Source organism: Hemiscyllium ocellatum, chromosome 11 (assembly GCF_020745735.1).
Source record: "Hemiscyllium ocellatum isolate sHemOce1 chromosome 11, sHemOce1.pat.X.cur, whole genome shotgun sequence".
NCBI classification, from domain to species: domain Eukaryota; kingdom Metazoa; phylum Chordata; class Chondrichthyes; order Orectolobiformes; family Hemiscylliidae; genus Hemiscyllium; species Hemiscyllium ocellatum.
In genome coordinates, this window is record NC_083411.1 from 53,195,303 (window position 1) to 53,210,428 (window position 15,126).

Here is a 15,126-nt window from a genome sequence, read left to right on the forward strand (position 1 = left end):
TAGCAAACCTCCTGCCCAGGATATTGATTCCCCTCAAGATCAGGTGCAACCCGTACAGGTCCCACCTTCAGCAGAAGATCCACATACCTGATGCCCTCCCTCCTATACCAGCTCTGCAGCCACGTGTTTAGCTGCACACACTCTCCATTCCTAGCTTCACTAGACAATGGCACCAATAGCAATCCTGGGATTACTACTCTGCTCTTACTAATGAACCTTACTCTTACTAATCTTTCAATGTTCCCTCAATACAGGAGTTGTCCCACTGGACTGAAGAATTGCAGACATTATTCCACTTTAGAACAGGGGCGAAAGAGGAAAATCAGGGATTTATAGATCAGTTAGCCTAACATCTGTACTGGGGCACTGGTTGGTGTCTCTAATTAAGGATAAAATAACTGAGCACTTCAAATTTCTTCAGTTAATCAGGGACAGTAGGTCATGCCTGACAAACCTCATTTAATTTTTTGAAGCCATGACTAAGATAGTGGACAGGGGAATGTCTATGGTTGTTGTTTGTATGGACTTCAGGTGGCATGTGATAAATTGCACACAAGAGCTTATTAACTAAGGTAGAGGCTGATGGAATTGAGGGCAAATTACTTATATAGTTCAGAAATTGGTTGAGTGGCAGGTGCCAGAAAATAAGGATAATGAGTAGGTCCTGAAATTTGCAGGATGTGACCAGTGGTGTCCCCGTAAGGATCTGTGTTAGGGTCTCAATTATTCATATTTTTTATTGACAACTAGGATAATAACATAGAAAATCATATATCCAAATATACTGATGACACAAAGTTAGGGGGCATTGTAGACAATGTAGTCAACAGCATAAAATTGCAGAGGGTTCTTGATAGACTCAGTAATTGGGCAAAAATGTAGCAGATGAAGTTCAATGTAAGCAAGTGTGTGGTTATCCATTTTGACCGATATAGTATCGACCTGGATACTTCCTAGATGGCATCAAGTTAAACACAATGGATGCCAAAAGAGACTTGGGGCTTCAGGTGCATGGACCTTTAAAGTACCACAAACAGGTACAGTAAATAATGAAGAAAGCTCATGGAATCTGGCTTTTACACCTCGAGGACATGAATACAAGGATGTAGACAGTAGGCTGCAGATATACAAAACCCTGGTTCGACCACAATTGAAGTACTGTGGGAAGATCTGGGCACTACATCTAAGGGAGGATATATTGGCCTTGGAGGGAGTACAACATGGTTTTACAAGAATGATAACCTGGATTTTAGGGGTTTGGTTATGAGGAGAGATTCTAAAGATTAGGCCTGTTTCTCTGTTAGTATAAAGTTGTTGTTACCATCCACTTGAAACTGCAGAGTATGTTGGGAATTCACATCCATGGACCCTGTTTCACCTTTTTATTCTATTTTCCAGGTGTATTTCTTATTCCCTACTCAATCATGCTGGGTTTTGTTGGGATACCAATATTTTTCTTGGAATCTTCCTTTGGACAGTTTGCCAGCCTCGGGCCTGTTGCAGTGTGGAAATCTGTACCAATGTTACAAGGTTAGAGATTATTGAATAATTAAAACTCAGCAACAATTTCAATGCATTTTAATGTTTAATTCATATTAATAAACTAGTTATAATTGAGTGATTAAATAAGAGTGTATCTGAGCCTTGCTGTCATTCTCTTTGAAAACTTTGTTATGTTACACCAAGATATGTCAGTGATTAACACTGATGTTAGTTTAGTTTCTTATTCATTAAATGCGCGTGATTGTGATTGTGTTCAGTTCACCAGGATGGTTGACTCCAAATCTCATTGTTTTTTCAGAGTCAATTTTTCCTTGGATCATTTAAAGAATGATTAGATTAGATTCCCTACAGTGCAGAAACAGGCCCTTGGGCCCACCAAGTCCACACTGACCCTCTAAAGAGTAACCCACCCAGATACATTTCCCTCTGACTAACACAACAGACAATTTAGCATGGCCAACCCATCTTTGTTTTGTGGGAGGAAACCAGAGCACCTAGAGGAAACCCACACAGACACAGGGAGACTATGCAAACTCCACACAGACAGTCGTCCGAGGCCGGAATCAAACTCAGGTCCCTAGCGCTGTGAGGCTGCAGAGCGAGCCACTGAGCCACTGTGCTGCCCTTGTAAATTGTATCAAGTTGCTGTGGTGAGATTTGAACCCATGACCCTTGAGCATTAACCTGAGCTTCTTGACTACCAAGCCAGTGACTCCTCCAGTATACCACCATCTCCAGGAAACTTGACTAGTAACATGCCCAACTATTGTAAACTAATAGCAAACTACTAGCTCAGAAATGTGTATGCTTGAGCAATGTAATGAATGTCTGTTGGGTTGCCCAATACCACAATATCATGCCCAGTTTCTGACATTGTGTTAGATAACAAAAGCATTGCCCCATCAGGTAAAACACCCTGGTGGAGGCAAACTCACACCATAGCAACAGCAGTTACTATCTCTTAAAGACATCATAGAGGTACATATTTAGAAAACAAATTGATGTCCAGCATGACTTTGGAAGCAGACAGTTTGGAATAGGGAGAAGTTTGTTATCCTTAAACAGCATCAGTTTTTCAGAGTACAGACAATTGTACACATCTGTAGATGGAGCATTAAGCACGAGAACAATGGAACATATTTCTAATTTTCATTAGGATGCAAATTCTTTCAAGATAAAATACATTTCTAAGATTTCCTTGGTAATAAAAACAAATTAAAATGCTAAAGAATGCCCTTGAGCTATGACAAAGGCCAGTGCATTACAGAAAACTTGAATCCTAGAAAGCTCGGTTGATGGAAGTTAATACATAATGACAATTACAAACGTCTTTGTTCTTAAGGAAAGAGCAGTATAATTTGGAGAGACAAAAATATCAGAGACACACAGCAAAAGCTGGTGTTTTTGTAAAGGCCAACTCATGGATAGCAACAAAACTGGTGTGGATTTGGCATCCAGCAACACCTTCACTGATTTTACTGTTCCAAAACTTCATGCAGTTCTATTTTGCAGATCGAGGTCTAGGTGAGGCCATGAAAAGAACTCTTAAAAATCTTGTCAGAACTCAGGGAGGTACAGTGGCCTTACATTGCCAGGGATCCGGGTTTGAATTGACCCTCAGGCAACTGTCTATGTGGAGTTTACACATTCTGCCCATTTCAGATGGGTCCCACCAGGTGCTTGGGTTTCCTCTCACGGTCCAAAGATATGCATGTTTGGTGGATTGGCTGTGCTAAATTGCTGATAGCGTCCAGGGATGTGTAGGTTAGGTGGATTAGCGAGGGGAAATGGAGAGTTGCAGGGATAGGGTAGGAGATTGGTTCTGGATGGGATGCTGTTCAGAGGGTCATGCAGACTCAATGAGCTGAATGGCCTGCTTCCACTCCGTAGGGATTTTATGACTTGACAAGGAGGAGCTTCACATTATTAACATGCACAGTTTTTCTGGGTGGATCAGAAAAGTCTGGATATGATTTGGAAAGATCTTGAAGAGCAGATCAAGATAAGAATTCACTTCAGGATGAACAGACTCCACATCATTTCAAATAGACAAGAATCCTCAAGAGACTATTCACCAGTTTGTTGGAGGATGCCAAAGCAAAGGGCATGAGTGTGACTTTACTGAAGAGGAACGGCCAGAGAATATTAATGAGTTGATTATCACATTCACATGAATTAAAGTCAGTTGGAAGAAACATTTGTGCAATAAGAAGGGCCACAGTCTTGACATATTACTTGAGGGTAGACAGATCTATGAAGATGTCGTGGCAGGCCAGCAACAATTACATGCTTTAGGTGCTACCAATACTATTGCAATGGTCAGTAAAGCACAGAAACCCAACAAAAGCTCCAGTAGCAGTGGTTTGTTGCACTTCTCCAAAGTCCATGCTCTATTTTTTGATATCTGTAGCATCAAGGGACATGGCTATGTGCAGGAAATCTGTTTCCAAAAGCCAAGTCAGGCCCTTACATTAAACCACAAGCGACCAACATGACAGTATAGAGTAATAACAAATCATCAGCAACAAGGAAACTGTTACCAAGGTGCACCAAGGCAACCACATTGATGAGGTTCAGAGTCAACCAAATGAAAGGCAAATTTTAGAAAATGAGCAGGCTTTACATGATGTTAATCTCACACTCTGTGTTGGGAGTAGAAAGCAATCAGGAGCTCTTTAATATCATGTGTCCTGAGAAGGCAGTGTGATACAAGATAAAAGCTAAATCAACACCGGAGTTAGTGTTACCATGTAACCACTATATGGCCTCAATGACATGCACCTGAGCAAGTAATGTTCCATGGTACAGGCTATGAGAAACCATCTCTCAGTGGAGACAGCAGATCAACAATTGTATGTATTGTCAATGAGTGTCAATGCGCAAACTCTCACTGGCTTCCCGAAATATTTAGTCTAACAGATACATGGTTACCAGTATGTACAGATCTAAGTGCAGTCTCAAATCATGACATTCAAACCACACCCACCATGGCAGAACAAGTCACATGTAGTGCAATTGAATTAGTGAAGAATTGGCAAAGTTATAACTTTGAAGTAGTAATTAAGCCAGGTAGCCAAGATGATTGCATATGATTCACAGAACAGCTTATCCAAAATACAAAGATATTCATCTTGATCTGCACCATGATCACCTAAACTATGAAATTAAATGTGCTCTCAAGGCTGACATGTTATACTTTGGACAATGTGAATTGTTTCATTGGGCGCAGTTTCAAATCATGCCCATGTTACCACAGGAAGGCATGAGTATTGAAAGTTCAAAATGATTGGCATAACAATCCAGGGATGAATCGGGATATTCAATGACTCACGAATGCAATATATAAACAGTGGGAGACTCTATATCCATATGATATTTCATCCAATTCTTCAGCAAAGTAGCAACAGAGCTGTTCATATTGTATGGGGAGATTACTTCCTTGTGACAGATTACCTCTCTAAATCACTCATTTATTTGGTGAATTAGCAGCAAAATGAGTACAAGTGTCACTGACACAATGGTGGTATTTTTAGGTTATTTGGTGTCCCAAGTAAGAATCTCCAAAATTGCTCACTGGGCAGAGAGTGAGAGTTAGAAATACAAATCTTTGGATACCAGCAAAGGTTTCTAAAATATGCAACCAGCCCAGGTCACAGAAATGTATTGCAGCTCATGATATTACATGATAAAGGAACAGAAGCCAGCTCTGAACAATTTATGACAGACCAATCATGCATGAAGAGATTGAGAGTTGAACCCTCTGATGATGTTGTGTGGTAGGGTTGATTAATAGCAACCAGCAGCAACTAACCAAGTTGTCAAACAAGTGCAACAGAGATCAATGAGTACCTTTCCAGGTGGACATACATCCACCAAGTCAGGAAAAATTGTCAAACTTTCAAAACATTACATTGAATTTTGAAACATTAATCTTTAAACTCTGTCTTACCTGTGTGCATAATTGTCAAATTAATTCCATGTGCCTCTGCACAACCATGTATATCTGTTTTGGAAAAGTTATCCTTATTCTGTTGTAAAATATCAGCCCAGATGCTATTTTGCCTTAGGAGTGTACCACTTGTTTGCAATAGTTAATTGTAACAAATGTTTAACAGTCTCTTCAAACCCATGATATTCACACTCAGTTTCTTATGTTATTGGGGATCACATAAGCATTGTCACATCTGGTAAAACATCCTGCTGAAGATAAACTCACACCAGCAGTTGCTGTTCTACTTTGAATTAAATTAAAGCTAAATCACAAGATATGGGTTAGCAAAGCAGCTAGTTATGAGCTGCAGTGAGAACTCTGGAGCTGAACCTGTGCCCTCAGTTTAAGTTGGAAAACACAAACCAAGGATCCTGTCACTGATTCCCAATCCTTGGTAAAAAAAAAACCAAACTGCATACTACACTTTGGGTCAAGTCTGGACCCAGCGAGTTAATAGTTGATGGAGTTCAATGTTTCAGTGGTTAGTTTTTAGGTTGAAGAATGCTCACTTGGACATCAGGTGCGGGATTAAACCCTCAAATGAAATAGACATTGAGGAAACGAGGGACGAGCTAAAACCAACTCTGGTACTTATCAATGGTGCCAAGTTATATAGTCATAGAGTCATAGAGATGTACAGCCTGCAAACAGACCCTTTGGTCCAACCCTTCCATGCAGACCAGATATCCCAACCCAATCTAGCCCCACCTGCCAGCATTTGGCCCATATCCCTCCAAACTCTTCCTTTCATATACCCATCCAAATGCCTTTAAAATGTTGCAATTGTACCAGCCTCCACTACTTCCTCTGGCAGCTCATTTCATACATGTACCACCCTCTGTAAGAAAAAGTTGCCTATTAGGTCTCTTTTATATCTTTCCCCGTTCACTCTAAACCTATGCCCTCTAGTTCTGGACTCCCACACCCCAGGGAAAAGACTTTGTCTATTTATCCTATCCATGCCTCACATAATTTTGTAAACCTCTATAAGGTCACCCCTCAGCCTCCGACGCTCCAGGGAAAACAGCCCCAGTCTGTACAGCCTCTCCCTATAGCTCAAATCCTCCAACCCTGGCAACATCCTTGTAAACCTCTTCTGAACCCTTTCAAGTTTCACAATATCTTTCCAATAGGAAGGAGACCAGAATTGCACACAATATTCCAACAGTGGCCTAACAAATGTCCTGTACAGCCGCAACACGACCTCCCAGCTCCTGTACTCAATACTCTGACTGATAAAGGAAAGCATACCAAAAGCCTTCTTCACTATCCTATCTACCTGCGACTCCACTTTCAAGGAGCTATGAACCTGCACTCTTTGTTCAGGTCTCTTTGTTCAGCAACAGACCCCAAGACCTTACCACTAAATGTATAAGTCCTGCTAAGATTGTTCTTCAATGAGCTTTTTTCTTATTCGTTCAAGGAACTTGTTTTCTCTGGCTGGGCCAGCATTTATTGCCTATCGCTAGTTACTCATGAGAAGTAGTGATGAGCTGCCTTCTAGAACCTCTGCAGTCTATGCGCTGTAGGTTTCCCTACAATGTCCTTTGGAAAGGAATTCCAGGATTTTGACCCAGTGACTGTGAAGGATCAATGGTATATTTCCAAGTCAGCATGGTGATCGTTTTAGAGGGGATTTTTGCAGGTAGTGGTATTCCCCTGTATTTTCTGCCCTTGTCTTTCTAGATGGAAGTGGTCATGGGTTTGGAAGGTGCTTTCAAAGGAGCCTTGGTAAATTTCTGCAGTGCATCTTGTAGGTAGCACAAACTGTTGCAATTGTGTATCGGTGTGAAGGGAATGGATGCTTGTAGATGTTTTGCCAATCAAGTAAGCAGCTTTGTCCTGGAGGGTGTCAAACTTCTGGCGTGCTCTTGGAGCAGGCAAGTGAGGAATATTCAATTAAACTCCTGACTTATGCCTTGTAGATGATAACAAGCTTGGGGAGACAGGAGGTGAGTTACTCCTGCAGTATTCCTAGCCTCTGACCAGCTCTTGTCACCATTGTGTTTGTATAGTAAGTCCAGTTGAGTTTCTGGTTAATGGTGACAACAAGGATATTGATTGTGGGGGTATTCATTGATGGTAACACCATTGAATATCATGGAGCAGTGGTTAGATTGTCTCTTGTTGGAAATGGTCATTGCCTGGCATTTGGGTGGTAGGAGTGTTACTTGCCACTTGTCAGCCCAAGCCTGGATATTGTTCAGGACTTCTTCAGTATCTGAGGAGTTGCGAATATTGCTGAACATTGTGCAATCATTGTGAACATCCCTACTTCTGACCTTATGGTGGAGGGAAGATCATTGATGAAACAGTTAGAGATGGTTGGACCTCAGACACTAACCTAGAACATAGAACAATACAGCGCAGTACAGGCCCTTTGGCCCTCAATGTTGCGCCGATCCAAGCCCACCTAACCTACACTAGCCCACTATCCTCCATATGTCTATCCAATGCCCGTTTAAATGCCCATAAAGAGGGAGAGTCCACCACTGCTACTGGCAGGGCATTCCATGAACTCACGACTCGCTGAGTAAAGAATCTACCCCTAACATCTGTCCTATACCTACCACCCCTTAATTTAAAGCTATGCCACCTCGTAATAGCTGACTCAATACTTGGAAAAAGGTTCTCATGGTCAACCCTATCTAAACCCCTAATCATCTTGTACACCTCTATCAAGTCACCCCCAAACCTTCTCTTCTCCAATGAAAACAGCCCCAAGTGCCTCAGCCTTTCCTCATACGATCTTCCTACCATATCAGGCAACATCCTGGTAAACCTCCTCTGCACCCGTTCCAGTGCCTCCACATCCTTCCTATAGTATGGCGACCAAAACTGCACACAATACTCCAGATGCAGCCGCACCAGAGTCTTATACAACTGCAACATGAGCTCAGGAATCCGGAACTCAATTCCTCTACCAATAAAAGCCAGTACGCCATATGCCTTTTTCACAGCACTATTTACCTGGGTGGCAACTTTCAGAGATCTGTGTACATGGACACCAAGATCCCTCTGCTCATCCACACTACCAAATATCCGACTATTAGCCCAGTACTCCATCTTCTTGTTACTCTTACCAAAGTGAATCACTTCACACTTACCTACATTGAACTCCATTTGCCACCTTTCTGTCCAGCTCTGCAGCTTATCTATATCCTGCTGTAATCTGCCACATCCTTCCTCACTGTCAACAACTCCACCGACTTTTGTATCATCCGCAAACTTGCTCACCCAGCCTTCTAGCCCCTCCTCCAGGTCATTTATAAAAATGACAAACAGCAATGGTCCCAAAACAGATCCTTGCGGAACACCGCTAGTAACTGCACTCCAAGATGAACCTTTACCATCAACTACTACCCTCTGTCTTCTTCCAGCCAGCCAATTCCTAATCCAAACCTCCAACTCACCCTCAATGCCATACCTCCGTATTTTTTGCAGTAGCCTACCATGGGGAACCTTATCAAATCCATATACACCACATCTACCGCTTTACCCTCATCCACCTCCTTAGTCACCTTCTCAAAGAATTCAATAAGGTTTGTGAGGCACGACCTGCCCTTCACAAAACCATGTTGACTATCCTTGATCACATTATTCCTATCCAGATGTTCATAAATCCTATCCCTTACAATTCTCTCTAAGACTTTGCCTGATGAACTCTTGCAGAGATGTCCTAGAGCTGAGATGACTGGCCTCCGGCATCCATATCCATCTTTCAGTGTTCCAGGTATGACTCGAACAAGTGAAGAGTTTGTCCCTTGACACTAATTGATTTCAGTTTGCTCAGGCTTCTTGATGCCACACACGGGCAAATGCGGCCTTGATGTCAAGGACTGTCACTTCCACCATACCTCTGGAATCCAGCTGTTTTGTTTAAACCAAGGCCAGGCACTGAGTGACCCTGGAGGAACACAAGCTGGGTGTCACTGAGCAGGTTGTTTCCGATGATTGAGAGAGTGGACTGTTAGGGCAGTAATTGGCTTTTGTGTCCAGAACATATCTGGTCAATGTTTCATGTTGTCAGGTATATGCCAGTGTTCTTACTGTACTGTAAGAGCTTGGCGATGAATTCTGGAGCACAACTCTTCAGTACTGTTGCTGTAACGCTGTCAGGGCCCAAATCCCTTGCACTATGCAGTGACTCTAACTGTTTCTTGACACCAAGTGGAGTGAATTGATTTGGCTGAAGACTGGCATCTGTGATGCTGGTGACCATCGGATGAGGCCAAGGTGGATCATCCACTCAACAATTTTAGCTGAACATTGTTGGAAATGCTGACCAAATCTAACACCCACTAAGACAATGGCAATACTAGAGGGATAGTTGTAACAACAGAATAATATTCTCTTGTCCAATTCTTGTTTAGATTCTGAACCTAATTGTCTGTAACTTTATCATAATTTCTGAACTCTGAGGATGACCTGTGCTTATATTCAAGAACAGGGATAATAAAGTTGATGGCTTATTTTCAACTTTATAAGTTCAGACTGGAGAGAAGCAACATCAGTCAACCATGGCTGCCTTATTTCAAAACACTGTCTCCCTCTTTCTCTCTCAAATTACATTAAACATATTCTAGTTGGAAATACATTGCAATTGAATTCAAGAGAACAATTTTATTTCAAATAAACAGTATTGTTTCTGAGCTCTTTTTCCTTTGTTCAATTTTAAGGTGTTGGAGTCACCATGGTCCTTCTGATCATAATTGCCAACATTTCCTATGCCTGCATTATTGGTTACAGTCTGTACTACCAGTTTGCTTCCTTCCAATCACCCCTACCATGGGCAGACTGCTTCAGTTGGTGGGGAGCAGATGAAACATGCAGCAGGACTCCCAAAGGTGCAGTGTTCACTTTGACTGGGGACATTCCGTGACTGTTCATATTTTATTCTGTTGATCTGTCATAAGAAAAGTAGCCAATGCTTTCGATAACCAACTTCATTGTGATTGTACAGCAGAGAGACTTGGACAGGATCCAGCTCCAAGGATCATGTCACTGAGTCACTGAAGTGAAAGATTGTCAATAATAATTGCTTACAGGCAAGAGAGATGCTTCAAAGAAAATCATCTCTCCTTTAGTATTGTCACTGTTGGTCATTCTCAGCTGCTTTACTCTACCTGGATTGTAGATGTAGGGAAGCTAAGGTAGTTTCAACCTTTTATTATCAGTACCTACATTACTACTGTCTGGTACAGAGTTCAGTTTTTCTCTTTGTTTTCATCTCAGGCTCATCTCCCTCAAAATCTTCATTCAATGTCATCAGTAACACAATGAATGATTTACATTCACTCCTTGACCTTTAGGATTAGGGGTCATGAGATTGGATGCTGGATTTTGAGCCTGAAAGGAAATTTGAAGATCAGGACCAGGACGCAGATTTCAAACGTCATTGGTTTTACAAATGGGAGTGAGAGTAGCAACAAGTTTCAGAACAACATGTGTGTTAAACAGAGATAGGTGGAGGGACAGATAATGTTGAGGAGGTAGGGAGGCTGCAGAAAGACTTGGAGAGTAGATGAAGAAGTGGCAGATGGAACACTGTGGCAAGTGTGGAATTATGCACTTTGGTTGGAAAAGTAGAGCGCAGAATATTTTCTAAATGGAGCAAGTCTTCGGATATCAGAAGCACAAAGGAATTTCAGAGTCCTAGTTCAGGATTTTCTTGATGTGAATATGCAGGTTCAGTTGGGTGCTGGGAAGGCAAATGCAATTTTAGAATTTATTTTAAAAGGCTTAAAATGCAAGAGCAGGAATATACTGTTGTGATCGTAAAGGATCTGTTCAGATTACTTTTGGCAAATTACAAGCAGTTTTGGGCTCTGCTTCTAAGGAAGGATGTGCTGGCATTGGAGGAGGAGGAGGCTTACAAGAATGATCATGGGGATGAATGGCTTGTCATAGGAGGAGCAGTTAGGGACTTCGGGTTTCTACTTGATGGGATTCAGAAGGATGAGAGGGATCTTATTGAAACTTGCAAAATACTGAAAGGCCTATATAGAGTCTGATAGGACCCGAGACACAGCCTTAGAGTGATGGTACGAAGCCTCAGAGCTGAGATGAAGGGTGAATCTGTGGGACTCATTTCTGCAGAAGACAATGGAGGCCAAGTCATTGAATATATTTAAGACAGAAAGATAGGTTCTTGATTAGTCAGGGGATCATAGGTTATGGGGAGATGGCAGGAGAATGGGGTTGAGAAACATATCAGCTATGATTGAATGGTGGAATAGACTTGATAGGTTGAAAGGCATAATGATCTTCCTATCTCTTATAGCCTTATGATCTTATTTTATTTCAAAAATGTTTAAGTTGTTTCCCTCTGAGTCAAGGAAACCAATGTATGACCTGCAACTGGTGTCAATTTTAAGTACCAATAGCCAATGACTTACAACAGTGTTTGCCCTTATTCAATACATTGGGAGGTGCTCTTCTAGTCAGCCGACTATGTACATATTCTTGCTGCATTTTGCCTCTTAAGGGAAGGTGTGAGTCTTGGAAAACAAGAAATTCATGATTTAAATAATACCTTTTAATTTCCATATATCTGCATTGAGGACTCACATTCCTGTCTGTGACCCTGTGCATGGGTCCAGGAAGTTACTCTCAATCTTTTTTTTATTATAAAACACAATTCACAAGTTTTGAAGCCTGGAAAGTGATCGTACTGGAGTTAGGGAATCAGAAGTAATTAATTATCAGGATTAATATTCATTTTCTGATCCATTAATGAAAGCTTATCACATGGCTTTTGACAGTGGTAATGCCCCAACCTCAGACCCACAAGGTTCATTTCTAACCCCCCCCCCAGAGGTGTGTCATAAAAATCTGAACAAATTGATCAAGGGATGTGGGCACCACTGTCTATGCCAATGTTCATTGTTTATCCCAAATGCTCTTAGTAATGTGGTGGTGAACCACTGCAATCTATAATAATGGTATAGCATAGATATGTATATTGTAAATATTGAGTGTTGGAACTTGTTCATAAGATGTGGATATGAAAATATAGTCATGAAATACCTAAAAAATGTGTCAATATAATATCTGAGTTAATGTGTGAGGGATTGAGACCAGGGAGTTTGAGACTTAAGCTTATAGACCAGACTGAGTAAGGAGGCTGGGGTATCGTCTTTGAGGGATGGGATGTCTGAAAGCTCAGTGATTGGCTGGTCCTTCCTGAGTGAGTCTGAATACATTAACAATTACATGGCTAGCACAGACCAAGTGGATCTGAAGGGACACATTTGGCGCCCATGTAGAAAGTTCTTTACTCATTTGTCTCTTCTGTTTGTGCTCCACAATGCTGACATTTCTGTCAGCTTCAAACATGGTGTATGAGACACTTTTCTTAAAATCCCTAAATGATGCTGTCATTAGTGTGAACTAATGATGTGGAATACAAGGAGGGAGCTCAGTACATGTACCCAGCGTGTACAGTCTGGATAGAATGAAGGGCCAATTAAAACCATTCACAACCAATGGTGACTCAATGGAAATTTTTATCCACACAGCAAGAAGTTAGGATTGCATATGTATTGCCTGAGAGTGTGGTGGAGGTTACTTTTATTCAAGACATTCAAATGGGAGATCGATCATTGTTTGAAAAGGAAGGAGTTCAGAGCTACTGAGTGGAGGAACTAGGTGAAACTCTAATTTGGATTTTCACAACAGTTTGCATCGTCTCATTCTGTGCTATAATAATTTAGTGATTCTCTGTGCTGTTGCAGACTGGTGTTCAACAAAAAACATTGTGTCTCAGTCCCTGTGTGATTTCTTTCACATGCAGGATATGCTATTGAGTGTCATAGGATGCATCTTCATGAAGTGGGAACCTTCACTGTTGATGTACCTATTTGTGTGTTAAGGGAGCTTTTGGGCCACTTGCATCTACCACTAGTACCAAACACTTTATGGAAGCCAGTAATTGAACAATGCAATTTTCTTCAATGTCATTGGATACCTCTATTGGGCACCCACCTGAAAATCTACCCTCCTAGGAAACAACAGACCAGATAGAGTGAACCCACATATTGTGCCGCTTCCCCACCCCCACCCTTCAACACATACATAAGAATGCCAATGGCAGCCAGCATACCCATTTAAGACATCTCTTAGGGAGTCAATTTACGTCTGGCAAGAAAGGCAGTCCTCAAACCATCCTACCCTGGATTCAATGAGTGGACACTGGGAAGAAGAGAGGCTCTTCATTTTATATGTTCCTACCTCAGTCTATGCCTCTGATTCCACCTTATGTAATGGATGAGGTTGGGTTGGGTTGCCCAGAGACCCTGATTGTACCACTAGAAATGGCAGCATTGTTCAACAAGGAGCAGTAAAGTTCTAAAACACATTCAACATTTTCTCGATCCATTTTGCAATCTTACTCTGGACGATGGATATTTTGAAGTCATTAATACAACATGGCTGCAGACGTATAACAACACTTGCCTAATTGGATCAGAAATCTCCATTCCTCACCAGGGTCCGAGTGAGCAATACTGGGAGTAAGTACATTGTTGTTTAGTATGACAGACTTTGATTAATGCTGACAAAAGAAACATTAAATCAAAACTTCCTGTCTTCCATTCATTCTGAAAATTTGCAAGAAATACTAAAGTGAAGGGAAAATAACAGGAACAAAAAAACCCCAGAAATTGTTGGAGAAACTCAGCAGGTTTGGTAGCATCTGCAGAGAGAAAGCAGAGTTAATGTTTTGGGTCCAGCAATCTTTCTTCAGAACTGGACCTGAATCATTGACTTTGCTTTCTCCCCATAGATGCTGCCAAACCTGCTGAGTTTCTCCAGAAATTTTTGCTTTTGTTTCAGATTTCCAACATTTGTTTTATGTTAGTGGAAAATAACAGATGCTGAATGAGAGGTGCATTCCGATTGGTTGACAAGTGAACTCTGATTGGTTGAGTTGTTACACTGAGGGATGTGCCCATTAGAGCTATTTGACATTTACCTGGCAGATTTTGTTTAAATTTAAACCAGGAGGTTGATAGATTGGCCAGAGCATTGCCCGAGTTAATGGCTGTCATCTATTCTGTTCATTTGAATCGGGGCAGAGCTCATACACAGTTTTTCTGTCGACAAAGATGATCCCTGTGTATTAATATACAAAGTTTCCAGTGCATGCAAGTGTGCTACACTGGAAAATCATAATTGTAGCTTTATCCTAAATTTAATGCAAGTGTAATTACATAGAACATAGGAAAGTACAGCATAGAACAGGCCCTTTGGCCTACCATGTTGTGCCAAGGTTTAATCCTAATGTAAAATAAAATAACCGAACCTACGCACCCCTCAACTCACTGTTATCCATGTATATGTCCAGCAGTCACTTAAATGTCCCTAATGACTCTGCTTCCACTACCACAACTGGCAATGCATTCCATGCATTCACAACTCTCTGCGTAATGAACCTACCTCTGACGTCTCCTTTATACCTTCCTCCTAAAATCTTAAAACTATGACCCCTTGTGCCAGTCAATCTTGCTCTGGGGAAATCTCTCTGGCTGTTGACTCTATCCATGCCTCTCATGAGGGATATGGCCTCCTCTATATTGGGGTGACAGGCCACCTACTTGCGGAACGTTTCAGAGAACACCTCTGGGACACCC

At 41.5% G+C, this 15,126-nt stretch overlaps 1 protein-coding gene across 1 annotated transcript in view; it reads left to right on the forward strand.

Moving 5' to 3' along the window:
• Positions 1–15,126, forward strand: part of LOC132819995 (sodium- and chloride-dependent neutral and basic amino acid transporter B(0+)-like) — a 63,851-nt gene that overhangs the window by 31,271 nt on the left and 17,454 nt on the right. The window contains exons 4-5 of the mRNA XM_060831926.1: positions 1,399–1,530; positions 10,174–10,283. Coding sequence (XP_060687909.1) covers positions 1,399–1,530; positions 10,174–10,283 — 242 coding nt within the window. The remainder of the gene's footprint in view (positions 1–1,398; positions 1,531–10,173; positions 10,284–15,126) is intronic.